The 20,119-nt window shown below is 37.9% G+C and overlaps 1 protein-coding gene and 1 long non-coding RNA gene across 13 annotated transcripts in view; one reads left to right on the top strand and one right to left on the bottom strand.

The window, feature by feature from the left end:
• Positions 1 to 20,119, bottom strand: part of LOC145934731 (uncharacterized) — a 127,235-nt gene that overhangs the window by 82,066 nt on the left and 25,050 nt on the right. For 9 of the 11 annotated variants that reach the window (XR_014425096.1, XM_083035444.1, XM_083035445.1 and 6 more), the window contains one exon: positions 481 to 669. Coding sequence is in view for 5 of the 11 variants with exons in the window: in XM_083035448.1 (XP_082891574.1) it covers positions 481 to 669 (189 nt within the window). In the remaining 6 variants the exon portion in view is untranslated. Of the gene's footprint in view, positions 1 to 480; positions 670 to 6,849; positions 7,162 to 16,726; positions 16,892 to 20,119 lie in introns of those variants that run through there. The other 2 variants (XM_083035447.1, XM_083035437.1) reach the window with 2 other exon arrangements.
• Positions 1 to 20,119, top strand: part of LOC145934734 (uncharacterized) — a 120,059-nt gene that overhangs the window by 77,563 nt on the left and 22,377 nt on the right. The gene's annotated exons all lie outside the window — the stretch shown is intronic.

The raw sequence follows: 20,119 nt of genomic DNA, 5'->3' as shown, positions 1-20,119 counted from the left end.
GAATGTGACGTAAAAACCAATTTTATTTTCAATCGGACGTTTTTTTATATTTCTGGTGGCCATATTGGATCAACTGTTCAAAATTTTGCAATTTTAACTTCAGATTTGGATTCAGCGACCCAAAAAATCCCTACACACCAAGTTTTATTGAAATCGCAATGTTTGAAATTGGTCTTTATCGAATTTTTTTATGACGACGCTTATAAGCGTCAGACACACTGGTGGTCACTAAAATTTTTGCGCATATAGGCGTCAGACACTGGTAAGGGGTTAAGGCCATTGCACGTACAAAAATTTTAGTCGTAATCGTAAGGCCGTAAGCAAATCGTCCAATCATAGAGAAGAATTATCATAACGTAATAAGAATGCTTGACTGTGATTGGACGATTTGCTTACGACCTTGCGATTACGACTAAAATTTTTGTACGTGCAATGGCCTTTAGGGCGATACAAACAGAGCATATACCGGGTGTGACTTACCTCGAATGCAGAGCGCAGCCGCGTTGCACCGTGATGTAACTCGACGCTGGTGGTGGTGGAGGAGTGAGGTACGGCGCCGGAAGTAGTGCTGGTTCATGTCTGTGTGAATGGTTGTGCTGATGATTATGAGAATGGCTCAGGGTAGCTCGTAGAGAACCAGGCAGATGGCGATGTGGCGTAGACTGCTCGCTGAAACATCAACGGGAAAAAAACTTGGTCAGACGATCGATGCTGAGATTCTTGCTCGCGGTTATTCTTTTTATTCGCCACCGGGTATATACCGATGGAACCGTACCAATAGTCGACCCTGTAGAAAGATGTCGTCTGTCGGTAACAACCAGCGCAAGATAAAATCAGAAACGTGGCTTTTAAATTTAAATAAATAATTGGAGTTATACATATATACATATTTGTATATATTTGGAGGGTAATATATTTAGTTTGCGCGTGCAAATTATTTTAGCAATTTTCTTTTTTACGAATCACACTTTGTATAATCTTTTTTGCATTGTAAAATGTAATTAATAAGACTATCAAGTTTATTGCTTTTTAATATAGAAAGGTATTTTTTTTATTTATTTTTTAATCACATAAGAAAATGGTATAAATTTATTAATTTCATATGTGAGAATGCAAGTTTATCAAGATAAAAAGCTTTATAAGATATTCCCTCTTATTGAGCTTCTTTTTGTAAAAGTATCTGCAGAATAAAAAATAAAACTATCCTCACTCTATTCTATAAATTTGTTTTTAGAAATAAAACATCCTCTTCTATTTTTCTCTTACATTATCGTTTATTTTTTAAATCAAGTTTTATTTGAAAAACCATGTTATTTATTTTTGTGTTTTTCTTTCAATAAGTATTGAAACGTTTATCATACATGTTTTTGTCAGAATTAATTATACACAAAGAGCTCTTTTTCTTATCCAATAATTGATAAAGTATTATCGAATCGGATGTGTATTTAATATTTTTTTCGAACCACATTTTATGCTTATTTTAATCGGGGCGCGTCACGCCTTTCCTGTATTTTTATCAATCATTATAGATCAATAAGATATAATAAATTTTAAAGATAAGTATTTGATCGACAATAAAATATAGATTTGTAAAATGAGATACATGTATGTATATCGAAAATGACGTCTAAAATTAAATTAACGATCTCATTATTGGTGAAAAATTTCCTTTGTAAATAAGAGAAGCTACAATGCACAATGTTCTTTCAATACGTTTTTCATTATGAATGCGTTTTTTAGGACTCGATTTATTTTCACACCTGCTAGCAATTACGTAGAGGGACGCTCGTCACATCCGGTCATAAAGTTCACCATTGCACCTGGCCCCCTTATCCAGAAATTCTGGTGAGATGTGTGCATAATACACGAATCCAGAAATTTTGCCATTTGTTTGAAACATTTTCATATATCCGATTTTAATTCTTGTTTATGAAAGAAAAAGTTGGTCTTAAACTAATTAAAAGTTTGAAATTTTTTAACAAATGTAAATTTGCTCTAGATAAATTTCTGAATTTGTTTCCTCTAAATTTCAGAATAAAAATATAAGATTATAAAGCACAAATTTATAATTATATATTAACACAAAAATATCGCAATTTACAGATTTATGTAAATCGATATTTTATAAGTTAGATTATTTAATTCGCGTTCAAATTTAAATTTTCCATATAGTAATTGCAAAAAAAATTTTGATTTAAGATTTTAATTAAAGTGAAATTTGCGTTATGAGTATAATAATTATTTGAAATTGTGCGTCGTTTCGTAAGTAGATGATTTTATCGTTATAACAGCGCGTGAAACCGAACGTGAGACCGGAAGTGTCGAAAGGAACGATTCAAGTCTCCTTTATAAGTGTCAAGGACTGTGTTATCTACCCCACCGAACTAGTTTCCCCGTTTATCGGACTGTGCCGCTATCATTTAGTCGTCCGATAAAAAAAAAGGGAAAGGAAAGAACACACGTATACATATGATGCACGCAACAATCTTCGCATAAACTAACACGCTTCTCATCATTCTAACGGAACTCTATATAAATTTTTCAAGCTAATTGTAAGACAACGAAACATTGTACTTTGACGGCGCGTTTGATAAGCTATATAATAACCGATAATAATTCTGTGCAAGACGGAACTTTTGATTGCATACCATCGACCCGAGTATATGTGCTCCGAGCTCCGAACGATGGGAGCACAAACTTCTAAGAATAGCGATGCTTGGGACAAAATAAAGACTGACGTACGTTTCGTGAAAGAGAGTAATTAGACGCGCCGCGTCGGCTGTTATCAAGATCCATACATGTAACAGTGAACCGCTGAGTAATTAGACGAGAGTCAAGAATAAACAATAACACAAGAAATCCGATCAATGGCACGAGTACTCTTCTCGGATTTCTTAAGATTCTTTAAAATTGCAATTTATATAATAGTTGTTTGATCAAAATTTGAGTAAAATAAGTATTTCGTTGTTTATAATTATTGATAAAGCATCATATAACGACCCTTTTATAATCCCCCTCTCTTATATTTAGATATTTCTAAAAACAAGCCATTTTTTATTTCATTTCTCGTTTCTCTGATTTTTTCAACAGCTTAAATATGTCGATAATTTTGAATTTTTGTCCCGCGAATATTCGCGAGGGATTATAGAGTAAGTTTAAACAGGAATTTGTTCAAACTATCGGCGAGTTTATGGATCAATATGTAGGACGGTTTAAAAATGCAAGTCCTAAAAGTCTGCCATGAATACCGCTGCCCGCGACGTATGTAATTCAAGACCGTCGTGCAAATCCTGAGAGGGTTCGTCGCGCAAATGTTTAACGGGGAAGTCACGAAAGAACACAGTGCGGTTCATGTATCCATGCAATTCCGCACCCGTATGCGCAATAAGTTAGGCGAGCTCGGCGAAAGAAGAAAAGGATAAACGAGAGAAGCGCCGGGTCGGAGACAGAAGGGAAAATTGTCAAGTATTTGAGCGTATGAATGTTACAAAGTGACGGCAAAGACACGCTTTTATTCCAGGCCGCAGAGCATGCACCTCGAACTTTACACATTTTACGGGCGAAAAATTACGACTCGCAGTTATTTGCAGTAAAAAAAAGTGCTCCGTAAGACGTAAATCAAAAGACGAATGAGGCTGCGGTGTAAACAATTTTTACTCTTCTTTTGTATAATACTCAAAAAAAAAAAAAAAAAAAAAAAAAGAAAAACCACAGAGACATAAAGTTCGGACAATTGCATTTCCAAGCTTAACGGCTGTTTGCATTTTCTCACATGTGCATTGATATTATTTTTAATTTTCCACACTGTAGTCAAAGAAATCTCTGAAGCTGAGATTACTCGCAAAATTTTTAATATAAAATGCAATATGGCAATACGTATCGCGATAACATATTTTTTTAATTATATAATAAATTATATAATTATAAAATATAATTATGAAATATAATTATATAATTATAAAATTATAAAAACATATAATTATAAAAACATATAATTATAAAAACATATTGCGTATGTATGTCCATACAAAACCATCTACTAGAATAAATGTGTATCTCTCTCTTCTCGAACTTGTTACTGTCAAATTAAGCAGATTATTAAAATCTTTTTCCTTTGATGTGTAAGAGTATTAAAAATATGAAAAAGAAAGAAAAAAAAGAAAGTCTCGAGAAGAAGGGACTTTATTCGATCAACGAAAGAGTCTGAAAATATTGCGGAAACATTAGGAAATATAAAATTGTTTACTTCCGATATTGCGGTGATCCCGCCTTTTGTAAGAGCATATTGCCGCGTACATTCGAAGGATCGCCACGATCTTTTCAGGGTCGATTCCTTCGACATCGGGAAAATCTCTCAACCTTAACGCAGCGATTCTCAGCCAGCGGTTTGCATTCTCCGGAGCTCGCAAGTATATGTATACGCTCCGAAGAATGCGCGATAAAAAATTCTAACATAGCACCTGTCGCAATTTCTTTATTGTCGACAGCGAACAATGCATATTTGAATTCTTTCACATACAATAAGAAAATTTTCAAGATCTGTTTGTTACAAAAATATCTTTAATCAAAAACATTACTCGGTAAAATTATTCAAAATTCACTTAAAAAATAAATAATGTTGATAAACACAAGACTTGTATTAGGCTGCAAAATTTTCATATTCGCCAATTTGTAATTTTACGAATAATTTAAGTTTAAATAAAACCTTGCAAAAGCATATATATATATATATTACATTCCGATATTAAAGAAAAGATTTTTCGATAGAATAAGTTGAGAGTCACTGTCTTAACTTAAGTGGTCTTTGTTCTTTCTACTTGAATAGCTTCGCGTAAAAAAGACATTAATGTAAACTGAGGTTTAGAGCTAGCGGTTATCAGAGAGGAATATCGATTCTTTTGGTTTTATCTCACGATATCGCAATGACGGATAATTTCGCAATAACATCCTTTGATCTCGTAAAATTCAACTTTTCGTTCTCATTGATAACAATATCACGGTTCGTACTATTAGAAATGATCGCACAAGTCGTGCGCCAACTTTTGCATCGAACGGTGGAAAAAAACGGAGCGGGGAAAAGAGAAGGTAGAGAATAGTATGATAATCGGAAACTGATGGCAAGGTATCTCCATGCGGGCATTGGCTTCCACGGCAGATGCTGCCTGACTGGAAATTACCTTACATCGGCCAGGAGAGATGGCCCCAACAGGTCTTGCGATGTTTGCGAACACCTTGGTCGATCGAAACCATGCTACGCAAATAACTCCGTCTTTCAAAAAATGCAAACGTAATGAGACAAACAATGTCCCGATTATATTTTAAATGACAATTGAATAAAACTTATCTATTCGTTAATAGCCGGTGATATCGGTAGATATCGATATAGTTCAAGAGTGTGTATCGGAGATAAAAAGAAGTATACTAATCTTTCTTTGCACAGTGGTGTTTTGGTTTCTATTTCATTGAGATACGAAGACTCTTGCGACTTATAAAAGTTTTAGAAAAAAATGGTGCATCGTAGGAGATGAGGTAACGTCGGTTTATAAATACGATACCAAAGGATGCATTTTAGGCAATTCGTTAGTCTTACAAGTTACTTCGTTCGCATACGGCGAGCATATGCCCGATGCAACGTTCGAATCTTGCCGAAAGCATAGTCGCCAACTTTAGACACACACATACACAAAGAGATGTTCTATACTTGACCTTAATGGCGCTGCTCCAATATGCCATCATCATCGCGGTGGTCTCCCCCGTGTTTTTCTTTTCTCTTTTGTGTACAGTTTGTATTTTTAATTAAGCCTCGTTTCCCTACCGTGTTTACGTTCGGCTAAATCATTGAATTTCGTAAATATACAGTATAAATATTTGAATTTTTCAATATTCGTGATCGCGATAACATTTTTAAAATTAATCCAAACCGACAGAGTTATAATCACAATGTACGAATCTTTTTTTCCATATTTCGTTCATATTTACAGACCGTAATCGTTCCTTAATACATAGATTAGCCGCGCCAGAGCGTATCAATAAGCGCAATCTCGATACCTACGCCATTAATCCGGTACTCCGATCGGAATACTCCAAACCATGATTGGAATTCGCTCTATTACCGCGGAAGAACGTTCGCCATGCAGAATTCTCGCGCGGAAGCACCGCTAGACATATCGGAGACTCAAGTATTATATGTTCGAGAATGAGAAATTCTTTTTATAAGATGCACGTGCTCCGTTTTTTCTTTGTCCGTTTCCTTTATCTCCACCAGCATCTAGATACGAATTTTCCAACTGCGTCTTGGAAACTATGAATTTTTTACGTGTGGCATTAAAGTCGTTCCGTTTACGCGCGCGCACGTCAAGTATGTAGTAAGACGATTATTGTTATACAATCTAATGCGCCGTAGCGCGAAATTATTTTCGATACAGTAACCACGTTAACCTGTACAACGAATTTACAGCTTGACATAATATAATTTACACTTATAAGCATACATCCGCGTTAATCGAATGAAATTTAATTTAAAATTAACTCAATTTAATAAAGGGATTTGAAATTGTGTTCTTACTCCGAAAAACAAAGAGGGCGCGCGCAAATGTTTCGCTTTAATATTCGTGTTATTCAAAAACCAAACACACACATCGATCAAAAAATAATTACGTAATACTTCTCATTTAAGAGGGATGGCATTAGTTTGCACGTCTTGAAATTTTAATCGACAAATATGCCGTTGGCACGGAAATTATTTAATCCCTTCACGCGTCCACTCTGTAAGGTTTCCGACCCGACTTGGTAAGTCGCGATCGTCGAACCGGATCGAACGAATCCGTACGAGTGCGCCGAGAAAAATACCTGGGTACGTTGTTACTCTTGAAGCTGACCATTACTCCGTACTTGTGCAGTTAGGGGCTTATCCACGGTGTGGTTGTTGGTGCACGCTAAACGCTACACCGCATTACACTCGGCTGCATACACACACACACACACATACACGCACGCACATACGTAACACAGGTAACACACCCACACGCGATTCTGTCGGAAAGCATCGACGCGGCAAAGAAAGGAATAATGTTTGCGCGACCACGTGTACGTAACACTCTTCCAACAAAACAATACGCGTCCTCTCGGTCGCGCGTCTCCGGGCGGACTGACTAAACGGCCACACTCCGTGCTCACTGAGCCCCCACCTCTCGCGTCGCGCCAAGCGCCGACTCTCTTCCCTCACCCTTCTCTTCACCTTTCAGCCGGCCGCTGCCGCTGTCTTCGACAAAGCAACATTGTGTCGTCGCTCTTACATCGTTCCTTTGATGAATTAACTAATGTTTCTTAAAGTTATTGTGGAATATAGAATTGAAATGAAAAAACAATATATGCTGATATATAATGCAGAATTTTTAAATAAATGTGTAAATGTTGGCGCATCTTTAAATTTTTCCGACATTTTTCTCTTTTCTCCTTTTTTCTCCTTTTCTTTCACAAGAATGATAGTTTAATATTAATGTATATAAAATGCTGTAATGTTAATTAAAAAAACTAATTAAAAATTAAATTGATAACAATTTTTATAGTTTGTAAACGAGAAAGAATATTTTATTTTAAGATTTATATATCAAAATTTTTACTTGTATGCATCATATGTATACATATACATGTATCATCGTATATTTTTCTCATATTTTTATATATATATATTTTTTATTGTAAGTCTTTCATTAGGTAATTTATCTTCTTGGAAGAAGATAAATGTGCGTGTAGTGTTTCATTAAAATCACTAACAGTAAAGCAAGCCTTTCAAAGAAGAAGGAAATTATAGAATCCGTCCCTGCGCCGCCGCTAGTAAATGCATCCTTCCGTCGTCTCTCACAAGTTCATTGCTTTGCCGTCTCTGACAAATATATCTTTGTCTCATCTCTCTCAAACGCGTCCTGCTCTTACCGCCTCTTGCCAGTAGTGGATTTATATAATATATTATAATGCCCTCTAAATTTATAAACTCAATTTCTGATCAGGATTTTCCCTCATTTTCATGCTCGATATAATTAAAGTTCACGCAATAATTTTTTTTCGAATCTCTCTCTTTCGCGGATAATTTTTGAAAATTTTAATTAAAAAGATAATTTCGGATAATCTTTCTCCTTTTCAAAAAGGACGGTTTTAAACTTATATATTACTCGCGATTTAAAGTCGAATACATCACTGTCTCTGGTAAAAGCGGCATATCGCTGTCTCTCGTAAATGCAGCCTTCCGCCGCAACGCTCGTAAACGCAAACGTTTCGTAGTGTCTCGCGAGTGTGCATCATTCATTCCATCGTCTCTCGGAAGCACAGCATTTAGGGAGGTCTCGTAAACGTACCGTTCCGCTAGCCTGTGTGCGGGTTACCGTCCTTTCTTTCATTGTCCCCCTTCAATCCGTCTCTGATGACAACCGGCGCAGCTCGCGCGGAAATCCATAGCTGGCTCAGCGTTACGTTTTCTTCGTCGTTATAATATGTATGTACATATACACAGCAGCGTGTGTTTAATATAATCAACGTCATTGATAAAATTCGAAAAAAAAATTTTAATTATCTTATCCCAAGCAATTAAATCTCGCTATTTAAAGTAATTGTGCCAATTATTTTGATTGGAGATTGTAATTTGAAAAAAAAACCAATAAAGTTTTTGAATGTATAAAATACTTGAACGAGTAACGTCAAATTAGAACTAAAAAAAATCTTTCATACATCACATCTCTATTAGTCGAAATATGAAAAAATAAATGAGGGAGATTATAAGGCACATCCTCAATATATTAGACGAAATTACGTATCCGGGGAAGAAAGTTCATTTCACAGAAAATACTTCCGGGCTCGCATACGAGGGACACGTTGGAACGCGAGTAACGAGATTCTAGGATGTGCTTCCGCAGCGGCTGCGGCGCTGTGGAATATCGTCGACACGCGTTATTTCACGTGGATTTTGACGTAACGTTCGTTACGCTTAAGCACCGGTGCGCTTCCACCGCGTATATGCAGCTCCACGGAATCTCTTGATTGAACTTTCCCGTCACGTCCCGTACCTTTCGGTTCAAGTTTCTCGCTTGTGCTCCAACAAAAGGCCAAGCGCTTTCCGACATGTTCTGAAAGGTGACAAGTTCTCTTCTCTTCGTCAAAAACTATTAACCGTCATTCCCTAAAAGTTTTCGGTCATCTTCGCCCGATTTTTATTGCGAATAATGTGTCTGTAAGACAGCTGCGCTATTGTCATTTAGAGAGAATTTGTTATAATTTTTACCAATTAATCCGTATATTTTGTAAAAAAGACGGAGAGAGAGAGAGAGAGAGAAATAGAGATATTTATCAGCAACAAATAATTCAATTAATGTCATTAATGTCCCAGCAATTCTTCTTTCTTTACGAGATTACATGTATATAATAAAATGTAGATAATTCGTCTTTCACATTTACAATTAGTCTCACGTTCATTCAATTCAAAGGCCGCGCGAGAACAAAGCATTATCGCGTAATAAAACATTTTCTCGCAGTCGAGTACGTTTATATATGTATATATAACCGTATGTATGTGTGTTAACTCTATTAAGTAAAATATATTTAAATAAATTAAACAGAGATAATTCAAGCGTTACTCATGCACACACACACACATGTATACACAGGTGTTTCTATAAATATTCTTTACTTCCTAAAGAGCAAGTGCATCGCACTCGATAAAACTATTTCAGGGACAATGCGTATTCCTGCACTTGTGGAGAAGAATATGAGAAGATAGGTGTGTATCGTAGGCAGGTATAGGCTCGAATTCTTCTCTATTGTCGACGAGGGTAGAAAAACAACCTATTCATATTCAGCGAGTTAGTTCGTGTAGCGTCAACAAGTAAAACGGCGTGTTAGTTTAAAGATTGTTGAATTCCTAATACGAATATCAAACGCAATTGTTGAAAGAGCTTATAACGTTTTAACTCGTCCCCAAAAGGTTTAGGTTTAGGTTTCGTTACATTCGAGAGATCGCTTTGGCCGTCTCGTCTACAATCTACGTCAACGTCATTAATTCGGCTTTTGTTCCCGCACGGAAGAGAGAGACGCCATCCGGGTCATCGATAGCAAACTCGATGTCCGTTCGTTCACCAAAATGAAATTACGAACCTTCCGTGGTCGACGCGAGGCAAGTCGCTCGACAATGGCAATCTACGCGATTTAATCCTGTAAAAGAGCATCGCTTTTGACAATCCTTGAAGGAAAATTACTTTCTCAAATGTAGTATTCCCCCAATATATGATTGACATAGGTTTCTTTCTTTACCATGCTTAAACGATTCAATATCGTCTCGATTTATGCATATACATATATAATTTAAATTACTTGATCTTTAAACGAAATGACAAATAAAAAGATAACAGGTCGTGATATTTGATAGAAAATTTTGTTTTGCTTTCTCGCTTATTATATAATATTCTTCGCACGATTGTATATTTAAAAACATGGAAATCTCAATATAAAAAGATAAAAATGTATTACTCCGTTCTCATATTGCACTATTATGCCTTCTTAAATATTGGCCAGTTTTATTACCGCAAATGGTTGGAAAAGATCGGTAGCGCGCGCCATTCAAATAACTTCCTGAGAAAATATTGAAACTCGGTGTCGGAGGCAGAGAACGAAAGAGCGGGCTATATTCACGTGGCGCGAAGTGTGTTTGGAATTTCAATGAGAACCGCTGGAGAGATCTACGGAAAACTTCTGGACCATGTGACGAGACGACTGTAATCGTGAAAATGGTCAGAAGGACGCGCCAACTACTATTGGAGCATTTTCATAATATATATGTGAGTGCAACAAACTTTTAAAGTGTTTCGCCCTCCAGCTCGCTGCCTCGAAAGTCTCCCAATTTCTACATGAATCGGCCCGAAAATACGATCGAATTTTCATAGATTTCCGCTTCCTTCTCTCGTTTCTTTCGCTTTCGTGTAAATGTGACCGCGGTATAAATTTCCACTTTGCACGTCATTGTCATTACAAGAGGCAAGTGAAAAGACGTCAAAGTTTTAGGGCGTCTACAAGTTCATAATATCAAAGTACCGTAAATTCGCGCATTGAAGAAAGTTTGCATCGCAGGAAAGGAGAATTTAGACTCATCAAATGTCTAGCAAAGTCATTTGTGCAACGTTGATCCTAATAAAATGTATATATATATGCGTGTGTGTGTGTGTGTGTGTGTGTGTGTGTAAAAGTAAAGCCATTGTTTGTTAATTGTCTCCTCGGATGGTTCCGAAATCTCCTTATTCCGATGCAAAGCTGTCTCGATGCAGCTGGTGCAGTCTTATCTTATTGGTTCGGGCGGAACAAACAGAATCTTCCAAAGTTTGGTTTATTCATACGTACATTGTGTGCGCGACTTTCACAAGCGTTCGCGAAACTCAAACGTCAAGTACGCCAAGTGTACGCCGATATTACGGTCGAATATAATCGCGATATAATTGAATAATTATCGAACGCGGATTTCCGTGGCAAAAGTCATTTGTGTATCGTGCGACAGAGACCATACCGACAATAAGGGAATATATAACTGATATATCTCTGCACAGGAAATGAAACTCAACTCTGTCGTATCGGCAGTTCCGCTGCCTCTCGAGAGATTGAAGACGAAACGATAAAACCGACTATGTCATCGCGCTATGACAACAAGATTAACGTGATTTCTGGAAACGGACACTTGTGCGGTCTTTACCGTAGCGAGGGAAGATTAAGTACAACGTGTAAGTTGAACGTTGCACCGCAGTGGAATAAACGCGACCTTAGGATGTCCACCGTAAACGTCGCAGGTGTCGCGACAAAGTTATAATCGTCTCGGCAATAAAATCCGCAAACCAACTTTGTGGCGAGGCCTCCTCGCCCGCTAAATTTATGGACCTCGCTACATTATTGCGGATTTGCGAGAAGCTTCGTTAGAGTTACGACGGAAATTGCTTGATAACCGAACGAAAGTTTGATAAACGTTTCAACGGCGAGCGCGATTGTACGCTCTCTCTCTCTCTCTCTCTCTGTATAATTTAATGATAGCCCCGCGGTCGTAAATTCTCACGGTACGGTTAAAAAGGATAAAGGCCGCTTTTGAAAAAAGTTTTCAGAGCAAACGCTACGGCATTCCCCCTCTCGGCCTATTTTTGTTTCGTCGCGCGGATAACTGTATAATCCTGGCATAAAGAAAACTCGAACGTAAATGTGCGTTTCGTGCATTCAACAAAAGGATGCGACCGAGAAAAACAATTTATTAAAATTCGCTGAAATATTTAGGGGTCGTATAAAATTCACGTGAAATTTTTAAATCTTATCCGTTGCATGAAAATATTAATTTTTCATTTTGTTTTACGCGAAATTATTTTGCTTTTATTAAAGCGAAACCTGCGCGCGTTAATTAACCGACGAGAACCTTTACTGTGTAAGGAAGAAGAACAAATTCAGAGGAGAAGGGAAAACTTTTAAAGGCAAGAACGAAATTGTGAAAGCGAGAGACTGAAAAAAAGTACCCGAACGGAACACGATGATAAAAGAAGAGTGTTACAAAGTTCTCTTCTCGTCTGCGTTGTTGGCCTAACAACGTCGTAATACCTGTTCTTATCTTTCCGACGTAAGAGAGGAAGATCTTCCTCTTCTTCAGCTTAGCGTTAGCAAACACCGAATTCTATCCGGATTACCTACTCGGAGAGTACGTGGGAACTGGCACACAAACACGCAATTAAATCTCGGTACTTTATTACTCAACGTTTACTTCATATCTAGATACACAGCGTGAAAGATGGCCGATTCGTTAAACTTTACAACTTCATACTCTACAGAAATAAACAAATTTATACAGAAAGTTCTCGTTTCTCGCCCATTTCTTTCTACAATATTCGTCTCTCTTCCACGGTTCGGTATTTTATGCACATTTCTCTTTTATATAAGAAAGAAAAAGAAAGACTTTAGGTGATTCTTTTTACGTGCTTCTACGTGACCTCTTCGTAAGGTATATCTTCTCCGTATTCATTTCAATTTCTCGAGCTACCTCTATACACACGGCAGCCGTATTTATTTGCGAAAGTTTTGGGAAGCGTAATGGCAAAGTGCATGCAACGCACGCGCGAGAGATGAAGGGGGTAAACGAGATTCGCGACTTCTCTCCGGGAATTCGGGAGAGGAAAAAAAATAGAGAGAGAAACGGCGCGCACACCCTCCGTACACCACTCTCTGAAAGACGGAAGTTCCGTTCGAGCCACCCGCGACAAAAGCTGCGAAACTTCTCTACTCTAGGAGAACTCTCTACTCCGTTTAGAATTTCATCGTATACGAGAGATCGCGCGGCCGTAACTTTTGCCTACGTATCACAGGGGTGGGTAAAAATAGACGGATTTATATTTCCGTGACGTGGAATCGCTCGCGAAAAGTCGCTCGCGAGGAAGCGGAAGGAAACGGATATCTCGAGATATTGTTCGTCAATAATTTATAGCACCGAGAGGCAAAACCTTATGCATGAACGGCGAGGTACGGAATACGCGCCACGCGAATATGGAAATGGAAAGATATTTCATTTGGCAAAAATAGATAATGTAAATAGCAATGGTGAATATGAACAATACATGTTTCAAACATCTATGTACATGTGCATTTGCTTAATGTGCGCGATTACGGTGACAAATCAAAAATATTCCATATCCTTAAAAATCATCTCTCGATATAAGTCTTTACTGGAATAAAAAAGAACTTTTTTCACAATTTAGGAATCTATTTTCCAATTTGTAAAGAATTCTATAAATACAAACATGTTCTCTCTCTTTCAGTGATTGTATTTTATAATATTCTATAACGTTCAGAGCGACGTCCCATGTGTAGCACTAGGTGGGAATGCAATTTTTCTAGAGTGCCTCTCGTATCAGGAAATGTCCATCGTGTCGCGGAACATGTGTCTGCCGTACAAATTCGCGATCCGCATTCATGGTTATAGCCGGCTGGTCGAGCTTCAGTAGAAAAGGCGATTACCGATCTCGATTCGCGGATATATCCTCGATTTCCGTGACAGTTTATAGGCAAACATCGATGCAGGCGATAGCCTGCACACATCTCGTGCGAGAATTGCAACCAGGGCGGGGAAATGAAAATCGTAAACAAATCATAGCGAATATAAAAAGAAGTTGAGTGTATTTTCCTTATCCGACTCGAGTTTTTAATAACGTAATATTCCGTAAAAATATGCAACCGCGAGATTTCCAGAAACAATTCGACAGACGCAAACTCTCCGACAGTTTTTGAGCACCCAATATGTTCTCGCCACGATTTAAAATTAAAGGGGTGTTCGGGTGGAAAATGGGGGAGAGAAAAAGCAGAGGCTGGAAACGTGGCGAAAAGAGGAGGCGATGACTCAACGATACAAAGAGTGAAGAATAAAACACCATATTTTCCAACGCACAACGTTTTTCAAGAATAATCACATACCCTCGGAACAATTATACGCACCTCGCCAAGTTACGCCCAGTCTTTTGAGGAAGACGCCAAGACCGGGATTTATGATAATTTTATGGCTTTAGCGTCGCGCTTTTTAATATCGCGGTCGTAATGCGCTTACACAAATAATCCTGCATTCGAGATAATTGGAGCGTTTATTCAAGATAATTGAAACGCAGGAATATCCCGCGTTTCCCTCACCATTATGGTATTTCAACGAAGCTAAGGGATCAAATTAATTCCACCCTCAGCATTATATAACAGTATTACTCAAGGCTCATAATAGTACCGAGTCTCGTAGTCGTAGACAACGTATAGGTACTAGAGTGTGCCGTCCCGTTTCAGTTATATCCTTGCTGCATAACGTTTGCGCAGTACCCTTTGTAAAACGTAGAAAATAATCCCACAATATGAAGAGACCGTCGGTGGATTATACATAACGTCGGTGGATTTCACGTATCACCCGTGAGCTGGTCTCTCTTAATTTTGCAGCTCCTGCAATTTCGAGGAGCTCGATACAGTTTTATACTATTTTAATAGCCTGTCAGAGCCAACCGTTTTATTGCAGCGCGAGACAAAGCACGATGCAAATGATAGCTACTAAACGAGGAAACTGCCCTTCTTTCTCTCTATCTCTCTATCGTTAATGGCGTTTATTCTATTTTACATCTTTATTTGTGAGCATCGTAATAAATATGTAATGAAAGAGACCGGATTATATGAAGAAAATGATTGACGATAAAACAGCAATAACAATAATAAAACTGTTCTTCTATCATTCCGACGTGCCGTTTTCGAGCAAACGGCAACCTGCAAGGACACCGGATGTCGACGAGACTTACTCGTCGTAAACTCGCACCTAAATGCACGACTATTGTGGCGAGAAACTTCACGTCAGTTTGTCGAAATTGTCTACAAAAGACGATTTACATCGAATGTACATACAAAGCGAGAATATTTTTATCTCCCACAAGTTTCTCATATTCTTTATGGAGAGAAAGAAATCTCGTATTTTATTTTTCCAGAGAAAATGCGACATTCGATAAATATTAATATTAATTGTACACGTATATATATTTTTGATACTTTTGCTGAAATAATTTTTGTCCATGTGAGGAATTTAGTTTCTTAATTGTATAAGAAAATTTGTGTGTGTTTCAATTTAACATATTATTTTCGAAACAACTAAAAATGTTCTCTCTCGCTTAAGAATATTTCTCAAATCTGTCTTCTTTGTGGTGCCGGACAAATTTAATATTCTTTTTCAAATTTTTTACTCTTTATGCGATATATAATACGGATATAATGCGGATTATTAAAAGTTGCATCTCTAGTTGTAAAATTCTATAAAACGTAGATCAAGTATTACATATGTGCTTCCAGAGAAATATCACCTACTACATATTTAAAGCGCCAAACGTTGAAAACTATGCGACTTTCGTGTGTAAATCTATTTTCAAGATGTACATTTTCTTCCATCATTTCAGCAGCACACGTTGCATACTGTACAAGGATGTGGTGCGAATTGCACAGCTGCATTTAGACATGACGATTATACCGAAGGAGAGAAGAGTCTCCTCGACGGGGTACGACAGCTAGAGAGATCGCATGATATTTTCTATTCGCGTCCGTACGAGAGCAGAGAGACATCCCAAAGAGCTATTGGCCGTATCACGGAGACGAGAGCAGATTTCTTTCCTCGTCTTCTCCATGTGTGTAGGAAAGATGTGCTTCTCACGCTCGATAAGATTCGTATCGCGATCAAGAGATAGGTTCTTCGCGTCTTCGTCCCTATGGAAATACGAGGCTTCTTCTTCCATCAAGCATATAGGAATTCAAGATACATACGAATAAATGCATTGCGATCCAAAACTTGCCTCTACTTGTCATCGTCGTCGTCGTCGTCATTGTCTGCTTTGCCATTCGAGCCTTATCATTCCGCGAAAAGAAGCGAAACTTGAAAAAATTCCTACCTCGAAAAAAAAAAGCTTTGTTAACCGAAGGTCGTAATTGCTTCCGAACTCAAGTTCCCGCGAGGACTTTGACGCGAAAATGGGTCTCTTAACGATTTGTTGAAGGCGTTTTAGCTCGCTGCGTAATTACGTTGCAAAATCTTCAAGATAAGAGAGAGAGAGAGAAAGAGAGAGAGGGTTTCACTTAAGAATCTTATTATAAAAAATAGATGTGCATCGCAGTATAATTTATATTTTTACTTGATAAATTCATCGTAATGCAAAATTAATTTTTATACCTTACTGTCGAGATACTGTCGAGAAAATATTCGCGCACCTGCGATTCGAGAGAATAAAGTCCCCGTTATGATAAAAAGAATTTACAATTTTCCTCTGTATATTCTGTGATCTCTATAAGCTATTTATCGCGTCGCGCAGTTCGCGATTTACGACTTCCACGACGACACTAGGAATCTTTCTTTTCAATGCTTAGCGAGCCTAGCGTTTTTTATCTCCGACCGTGCGATTCTTTTGCGACGCGATGATAAGTGGATGACACGTCACTAAGTAAAGCGACGATTCGTTGAAACGAGATTAGAAAATGCCGTCACTAAGCAAACTCGCGATTATACGAGCGACTGTATACGAGCATCAATTGATTTGTAAAATCATATAAAGATATAACAACAATAATACATTATGAGAACCCTAGAAAAATATTTGTCGCCAAAAAACCTGTGATAATTTTGCAGTTTTCAGCAAAAATTTTGTATAGAGGGGAAGGAGAGTATCTTGCATAAAACGTGTCCAAAACGTGCATCTAAATTCTCACGCGGAATATTCGATCGATAAGCGCAAGCTTCTCGAGTGTCCTAAAGGGCCGCTCGAAGATATAATGTATCACCACCAGGGAGATGGAAAACGCCCCGACCATCTGCCGAGTTGCACGTCTTACACATAGCAATATTGCTCACCTTGCGCTTTCGTGCGCATCAAGATTACTAGGCGGAGAACGGGTTGGTTTTTAGGTCGGTCGGATAAACTCCAATGAGAAAGCTTGCCGCGCACGGTATTATGTAGCCATGCAATGCGAAAAGATTCGCCAAGAAATCGCCCTTGTGCAATCGAGCTGCTGCTACGGATGTTGATCCTATTTGCGAAAAAATTGCTCTCGCGCCTTTCTAATTTCTCGGAAGATGATGGCCAAAGTATTATCCAACTTTTTTGTCACGCAATTTTTCTCTTTTTCAATCGCAAAACAAGATGTTAATTTACGCGCGTTAAGAAAAATCTCTTCGTCTCAAACTTTAAAGATCTATATAATATTTTTCGCAATTTTTTAAGCAAAAATTCAATTTAAAAAATTGTAATGATAACGCGACTATATAGAATGCAATATTACTGAATGATTCAATGAATAGATAATAATGGCTGCTTATTTACTTTTTAATATATTTTTGTCTCATTTAACATCTCATTTCTATTTCCGTGGAACTATATTAATATTTTTTTAATTTGTGTATAATTACACGGGAATAATTTCGTTTATTTATCTACAATCAAAACAACTCTACCATCAAAAATTTATATTTCAAACTCGCATTGGTTAAACGAACGTCCGCTTAACTTGACAAACATCCAGCACGGCGTGATTAATATTGCGTTTCGGAAACACAAGTTAATTATTGCATCTTCGCGCAACCGTCTCGAATGCACGAAAGTTTAACGAGATTGTACACAACGCAAACATACTAATGGGTGAGAAGCAAGAGATCGAAACGGTGCAAGATATTTATACGTGTCGTTTTTACGAACATACTTTTTCTTCGCTCTCACAATCAGACGAGGCGTCTTTCGCAGGTAAAAGAAAACAAAGTTTACGGACAGGTTTCTGGCTGTAAGAGTCGAAGAGATTTCGCTTGTCCCAACTCGAACGAAGGCTAAGGAATTCTTTAGACACGCGCGGCTAAGGGATCCTTTAGAAATGACCTGCTAAGACTTGCAGATTACTTGGCATCAGCGCTCCACGTCGTACATTAGCATCGAATTAGACGAAACGATTAATGCCTAGGTGTTTTACAACTTCGACTTGGATCGATTCCATGCTCTTTTTCAACCGATGATTAGATGGTTCCGTGTTCCTATAATAGTGCTACGGATATGCGTGAGTTCCCGAACAATCAAAAATCACGGTAATAACATGGTTCGGTTTCTGATGCAGATCGTGCAAACTTTTGCGTGGCATCGCTGTTTAAGGGAGCGAGTTTAATGTTAAATATTATCGACTTGTTATCTTTCTCTCTCTCCTCGAGCACGATATTATGAAACTCCCAAGTTTTCAATTACTAATTCAGAAACGACAAGTATTAACGGTTGAAGGAGCATTACGCATATCCCTCTGGAGGAAAATTAACGACTCGACGCGGCAGTTCTCATCTTGCGTTGCACTCGCGCGCGTTTTCTCCCCCAGAACCAGAATGCGCGGCAATTCGCCGCGTCAGCGTGCAAATTTCTCCGCGGACGAAACGATTAAAGTTTCGAGTGGCATTCATAAATGACATCTCGGGGCACTCGAAACTCTCGCGGAATTCCCGCGTCGGGGGAAACTCCGCGTCGCGTCTTTTGCACGGATCCGCGAATTCCGAGTCGGCGCACGGTTTGGTGCTCCGACCTCCGACTTCGCCGCAAGATTGCCGAACTTTACGTCACGCTGCCTGAAATCGACAGCACTGTACCATAATGTACGTTCGCGTGCCGCGAATTCCGCCTCCTGATGTGTTTTTCATGTTACTACGAGAATCAATGTCCGGACGAGAACTGCCGCGAAAGAAAGCCGCCGCTGAAAAAGCTGACAAGATGCGGGATGTGTGTGTGATGTTTAAACAAACCTATTCTGAATTAAAACTTGTATCTTAAAAATTATGTAAATTTTAGTATATTAATATGTGGAGTCACACACATATATCGAAATAATATTAAAGTTAGAGAGAAATCTAAGAGATATGAAAAAATATACATTTCTATATAGAGATATATATATAGCGAGTACAAAGAGAGAGAAAATTTTTAAGTATATTCACAAAAAAGATTTTATAAAACAACGATCGATTCTCGCGCGATTTAAAGTGCGCACATAGAGGAACAGGAAAATGCATTTAAATAATAAATAAAGCCTTTTCGCCGGCAAATAAAATTCCGCGCCACTCGATATCTACTTATTGACGATAAATATTTTGCGACTGTGAACTTTACGATCGCGAATATACATGGTTTACGAGAGGCAAAATCGATTAATGAATTCCACCTGCTGGCGGGCTGAAGCTAAAGTTAATTACCGAGAAAAGAGAGGAGACCAAGACTGCCGGAAATGAATAAATATCCGGCCGAAAATACGTATATACGTTGTATAAATATAAAACTCTCTTGACCTTTATACATACATTCCATCCGATAGAAATAAGAGTCGTGCGTATATTGCAACGGCAAATTGTGTGTCATATCTGACTTTATCTGTTCTAGATAAAATATTTGCTTTATGCTGCAATCGATTTATCTGTAGATAACAAAAAATTCTCCGCTAAATGAATTCTTGCCGAATAATGTTTTTACAAATGACAATATTACAAATTTTTATCTTTGCGTTTACAGAGCGCAATAATTCACATTAATCGCGCTATCAAATTTTCTTTCAA

The sequence above is a fragment of the Prenolepis imparis genome, unplaced genomic scaffold (assembly GCF_030444845.1).
Source record: "Prenolepis imparis isolate NDT839.2.m4 unplaced genomic scaffold, iyPreImpa1.0 SCAF_4, whole genome shotgun sequence".
Taxonomy (NCBI): Eukaryota; Metazoa; Arthropoda; class Insecta; order Hymenoptera; family Formicidae; genus Prenolepis; species Prenolepis imparis.
Note: the sequence above shows the minus strand (reverse complement) of the source record. Positions and strands in the feature narration are given on the sequence as shown.